This window comes from Anolis carolinensis, chromosome 2 (assembly GCF_035594765.1).
Source record: "Anolis carolinensis isolate JA03-04 chromosome 2, rAnoCar3.1.pri, whole genome shotgun sequence".
NCBI lineage: Eukaryota > Metazoa > Chordata > Lepidosauria > Squamata > Dactyloidae > Anolis > Anolis carolinensis.
The window spans coordinates 28,201,453-28,207,673 of record NC_085842.1 but is presented as its reverse complement, the minus strand read 5'-3'; the positions used below and the strand labels follow the sequence as shown (position 1 = coordinate 28,207,673).

Here is a 6,221-nt window from a genome sequence, read left to right as displayed (position 1 = left end):
TTCCCAATTTCATTGGAGTCCTGAGCATCTAACACCAGCAAGTATGGAGGACTGCCTATAGTGGCAAGATATTTTTTTCTGGGTTGGTTCTTTTCTCTTTCTTTTAACACATCTTGCCCTTTTATGCTTATTTGATTTCTTGAGTTTATTAGTTGCTATTTACAATTGATCTTTTTTAATGGAAATATATGGATTGTATGCAATCAAGACACTGAGCAATAGTGATAGTTGTTGTGTGCTTTCAGGTTGTTTCTGACTTTTGGTAAACTTCAGGGTTTTTTTGTGTCAGGAGTGACTTAAGAAACTGCAAGTTGCTTCTAGTGGGAGATAATTGGCCGTCTGCAAGGATGTTGCCCAGGGCTGCCCAGATGTTCGATGTTTTACCATCCTTGTGGAGGCTTCTCTCATGTCCCCACATGGGTGCTAGAGCTGACAGATGGAGCTCATTTGTGCTCTCCACAAGTTGGATTCGAACTGGCAACCTTTAGGTCAGCAGTCCTGGCGGCACAAGGGTTTAACTTCAGGTGAACCTCTTGTATGAATGTCTTGGCAAGTTTTGTTCAGAGAAAGCTAGTCTTTGCCCTCCCCTGAGGCTGAGAGACTGTCACTTGCCCAAGGTCAGCCAGTAGGCTTCAATGGCTGGACAGGGATTCAAACACTTGTCCTAGTCCAAAATCAAAACCATGCTGCCTCTTTCTATAATTATTCACAATGTGGGAAAAGTAGATTGGGGGAAACTTTCCATTTTCCCCAAACTTCAGCATAAGAAAATAAAAATCACTGCTTACAAGACACAATGGCCGTTTAGTTATTTTGACATTCATTGAGGTCAGGGCCATCAATAACTACATGACCTATGTCTCCCATGACTTTTAGCCTTTTTACCAGACTGAACACTTGTTGAAAACTTTATCTTGCAAAGCTTTGGCGATTTTAGTTTTATGTCATTTTGCAGTTTTGCATATTTTGATTACATGCATTGGTTAGTTGGCTTTGTATTATATTGTTTGGTTTTGTATTTATTCTCTTTCTTCTCCATAAGTGCATTTTAGATTGTATGCCTTTGGCAGGGCCTGTTGCTTTACTATGAAATGTCATGGACATTTGATGGTACGATATAAATAAATGATAATAATAATTTAGTTGCCTATGTGTATCACTTAGTACTAGAGGCAGTAGGCACCTGTATATCACTTTATGGGGAATGAGAGATGGGAAATGCTGCTCCATTCATATCCTGCGGATGGGTTTCTTATGGACTACTTGTTGACTGGAGCCTCGCTGGCACAGCAGGTTAAATTGCTGAACTTGCTGACTGAAAGGTGAGTGGTTTGAATCTGGGGAGTGGGGGTGAGCTCCTGCTGTTAGCCCCAACTTCTGCCAACCTGGCAGTTCGAAAACATACAAATGTGAGTAGATCAATAGGTACCGCTCAGGCAGGAAGGTAACGGAGGTGACCTTGGCGGTGTCTATGGACAATGCCGGCTCTTTGGCTTAGAAATGGAGATGAGCACCAACTCCCAGTCGGACACAACTAGACTTAATGTCAGGGGAAAACCTTTACCTTACCTACTTGTTAACTAATCTGTAAACAGAGGACTGGAAGAATGAGCCTTTGGTTTGATCCAGCAAGGCTCTTCTTATGTGTTGATAAAATATCAGAAGTCAGTTTCTTAGGCAATCACGAAAAATATAGCACTGTCCTGAGTACATACATGCATTTTTAATTATCCTAAAACCTATTTGATGTCCCTGTTTACTTATCAAAATATCCTGAGATAAATCAGTCTAATCCCATTCCCTCCATAAACCACATTAAAGATCTAAGCCAGACAAAAGGAAATAATATGAAATGTTTATTCATTTGTTCATGGAACATACAAATCTTAAACAATTCATGTAGACATGTAAAGTGCAATTCACAAAAAAAAAAAAATACTTCTATTTCAGAAATGCCAGTCTGGATGTTCTTAGTGCTTAGTTCTTTTTTTTTCCAGAAAGAGAGATGTCAAATGCTTACATAGTAAGCAAAATGCTCTAACAGTAAACATTGCTGGCTAATGCACAAGAACAGGAAAAGCAATATTAATGCACATACAATATTATTTGTCAGTGATTTACTTTTGATCCCTGCCATACGAATGAGTTTGCTAGCAAGCCACTTCAGAGCATCACAGTACCATCCTTTTAGTGACTTCCCCTCCATAATTCAATCTCTACTAAACATCACGCAGATACAGAAATACAGATTATAAATCTACAAATCATCACCTGTTCCGTGTAAGATTTTAACTACTTTCCCAAAAATCCACACTATAACACTCTCACTAGAGTAAAACACAGTCCAAGCGATCCTTTGGTTTCAGCACAAGGTGTGTGCCAAGGTTTTTCCTTGGCAACGTTTAGTTTTGCAAAACTTTAAATACATCAGTTGAAATTACATATTATATTATTATTAATATTAATAATTATTATTAAATAAATAAATATTAAATTAATGTCTTCTTCTTTTCTTCTGCTCGCCAGATATCTGGCTGAATACAGAAATGGGGAACCTCTCCACCCAGTAGTGTCAGTTCAAGTCAAGTATCATTTTTATTGACGTCAGTTCACAGGTCTGGCTGAATTCACTTCGCAGTCATTGCAGAGTGCCGGAAAGAGCTGGCTGACTTCCCAACAGCAATTAACCCTTCTGTGGTTTGCGTTCTGCTTAGAAGAAAGTCGCTTTTTTCCCTCAAAAGCCAAGCTCCTGCCTCTAAGATGTCGCAATGCAGCCAAGTCTGCCTCTTAGTTCTTTCTTCCTAAGGAATCCTCAGAAACGAGCTGGGCTCTGCTCCAAAAGTTGAGTGATGTCAACCGTGGATTCGGATGTCTCGTTCTTCACCCAATGCCAGCCGGTTGCATTGACCACGTCTCCATGGATTTCCATTTCGGTGGAGGGTGCCGCGAGCTCAGGCTCCTGCAAATGGAGGGGTTCCCCGCGAGATTCCCCCAACTCCATGGAGCAACGAGAGACGTTTTCTTCAGTGCTCAGGGAAAGGAAGGTGGCCGGGAGCTCCTCTTCGGCACTGTAGATTTGGAAAAGGACGATGGTGAGGAGGATGAAGAGAAGGCGCTTGGCATAGTTGGGCTCTTCCGTGGGGTAGTAGCGCTTTGCCTGGAAGGAGAGCAGAGGCAGATGGTTAGAGACATAAAAAGAACACAAGGCAACCCCATATCCTGTGCACTTAATATATTGCGTGGGAGTGTGGTGGAGTCTCCTTCCCTGGAGGTTTTTAAACACAGGCTGCATGGCTATCTGTCAGGAGCACTTTGCGTATTCCTGTATAGCACTATATTGGACTGGATGGCACTTTTATGGTCTAATTCAACTTTACTATTCAGTCGTCCCCTTCTACGCTGCCATATAATTATCAAAGCAGATAATCCACATTATTCGCTTTGAACTGGATTATACGAGTCTGCACTGTCATATAATCCAGCTGAATGCAGATAATCTGGGTTCTATATGGCAGTGTATAAAGCAATCCCACTTCAGAAGTTTAGACATGGGACATGGCTCAGTTGTCATATTCCTTCAGATCAATTCCACTTCATTGAGAGACCATCCGGATGCAAATTAAACTGTTTGACACCACCAATTGCCATGGCTTCATACTATGGCATCCACTGTAGAACAAAATGCAGTTTGACACCACACTAACTGCCATAACTTAATGCTATGGAATCATAGGAATAGTAGTTTTACAAGGCTGTTAGCCTTCTCTGGCAAAGACTACTGGTGCCTCACCAAACTACAATTCTCACGATTCCACTGCATTCAGCCATGGCAGTTAAAGTAGTGTCAAACTACACTAAACCAACTGTGTATATCAGGCATGGGCAAACTTTGTCTCTCCAGGTGTTTTGGACTTCAACTCCCAGAAATCCCAGCCAGCTTACCAACTGTTAGGAAGTATGGAAGTTGAAGTCCAAAACACCTATAGGACCCAAGTTTGCCATACCTGATATAGATGCATCTCTGGTCAAGTGCTCAAACCAAAACACAACCTAGGAGTGAAGCTCCACGGAGCGACCAACCAAACGGCACAATCATAGAAGAATGATTTAGTTTGATTGGCACCAGAGCTGTCCAGGAAAGAAGGGTCAATATCTCACAAAACTTCAAATCCCAGACTCCCATAGCATGGAGCCATGGCAGTTACAAGTGTTATCAAACTGCTATCATTCTGCAGTGTGGATGCAACCTAGAGAATTGATTAGTTAAAAAGCCAGGAAGCATCTATATTGCAGAACAAATGCAGTTTGACACCACTTTTAATTGTCATGACTCAATGCTATGGAGGCCTGAGAGTTGTAGTTTGGTGAGGCTAAAACTACAACTCTCAGGATTCCATAGCATTGAGCTATGACAATTAATAGTGGTGTCAAACTGCATTCATTCTGAAATGTAGATGCAACCGCAGGCTACCTCTCATGGAGAACACGCTGCCCTTGCTCCACTTTATTTTAAGACCCTTGGCTTTAAACCAGGCCTGGGCCAACTTGGGCCCTCCAGGTGTTTTGGACTTCAACTCCCACAATTCCTAACAGCCAGTAGGCTGTTAGGAATTGTGGGAGTTGAAGTCCAAAACACCTGGAGGGCCCAAGTTGGCCCATCCCTGCAAACATTCCTGCTTCCTCTCCTCTCACTATTTCTGCATCTTACAAAGGGTAGAATGAATGCAATGTGTTGTCGAAGGCTTTCAGGGTGGTTGTGTGTTTTCCGGGCTGTATGGCCATGTTCCGGAAGCATTCTCTCCTGACGTTTCACCCACATCTATGGCAGGCATCCTCAGAGGTTGTGAGCCCGGAAAACTCACAGCAACCCAGAATGGATGCAGTTTGACACCTCTTGAATTGCTATGTGATTGTGGGAGCTTGAGTTTGGTGAGGCAGAACTACAACTCCCAGGATTCCCATAGCATTGAGCCATGGCAGCTGAAGGGATGTCAATCAAAGTGCATTCATTCTTACTGCAGTGAGGCAGGCAAATACTTACCACTGGCGGATAGAGCACTCTTCTGGATCTCTTTTTGCTCCTGGTGGTCTTGGCGCCCTTCTTAGGGGCAGCAGGGCTCGCCTCGACCTCCGGGATGGGGTCGAAAGTGAAGTATTGGGGCCCCGTGGGCTCCCGTCTTTTGGGAGCTTCGGGCATCGTGAAAGCAGGGGTCAGTCTGGACTCGCAAGCGTAGCACATGGCCGTGGGGCCGCCGGAGAAGCCGTGCATGTAGCAGAGACAAAAAAAAAAACAGCAAAGCGAGACCAGGAATCTGCTTGGGAGTGAAGAGCCAGCCTGCCTGCTTGGGTATTTATGAATGAAAGAGGGCACGCCCCCAGCGCCGCGTGATTGGCCGAAAGGGTTCGAATGGGGGACGCCGCTGATTGGGGGATCGGGGGAGACAGCTCACAATGGGAAACTCCAATCTTGTTCAAGCTCGAGTTGGTTTATGGGCTTGGCGCGAGAGGGACTGGTACGCAGGGAAAGGGGAGGAAAAAAAAGAGAGGAAAAGGCATGGTTGCGTAACTGCAATTAGCCATTACCCAATTTGTGCTCCTTTTAATTTTCTTTCCCCTCCCCCCCTCCCCCCCCCACAAAGTTTGCAAACTATACCCAGCCAGCAGAGAGGCAGGAGCATTGGGGTGGTGGTGCATCTACACTGTGGAATTAATGCAGTTTGACACCACTTGAACTGGAATGCCTCAATGTTATGAAATCATGGCGTTGGTGGTTTTATAAGGTCCTTAGGCTTCTCTGCCCAAGAGCCCCATGATTCCGTAGCATAGGGTGCATCTCAACTATAATGATAATAATAATAATAATAATAATAATAATAATAATAATAATAATAATAATAATAAAAAGACTGGCACAAGCCCGTCAAGGTGGTCCCAGTGGTGATCGACACACTGGGTGCAGTGCCTAAGGACCTTGGCCTGCACTGAACACAATCGGCGCTGACAAAATGACCACCTGCCAGCTGCAGAAGGCCACCTTACTTGGATCTGCCAGCATTATTCGCCGATACATCACACAGTCCTAGACACTTGGGAAGTGTCCGACGTGTGATCCAGTTCAACAGCCAGCAGAGTGTCTGCTGTAAACTCATCTTGTTGTGTTTCAAATAATAATAATAATAATAAATATAATGGAGCCCCTGGTGGTGCAGTGGGTTAAACCG

General features: G+C 43.8%; 1 protein-coding gene across 1 annotated transcript; it reads right to left on the bottom strand.

Moving 5' to 3' along the window:
* Window positions 1–1,843: 1,843 nt before the first annotated feature.
* ier3 (immediate early response 3) lies at window positions 1,844–5,338 on the bottom strand. Its single transcript, XM_008121950.3, has 2 exons — window positions 5,042–5,338; window positions 1,844–3,157 (listed from the first exon to the last, which is right to left on the bottom strand). The coding sequence occupies exons 1-2, from the start codon at window positions 5,267–5,269 to the stop codon at window positions 2,813–2,815; spliced, it is 573 nt and encodes a 190-aa protein (XP_008120157.2). The 5' UTR covers window positions 5,270–5,338; the 3' UTR covers window positions 1,844–2,812.
* Between the last annotated feature and the right edge of the window lie 883 nt (window positions 5,339–6,221).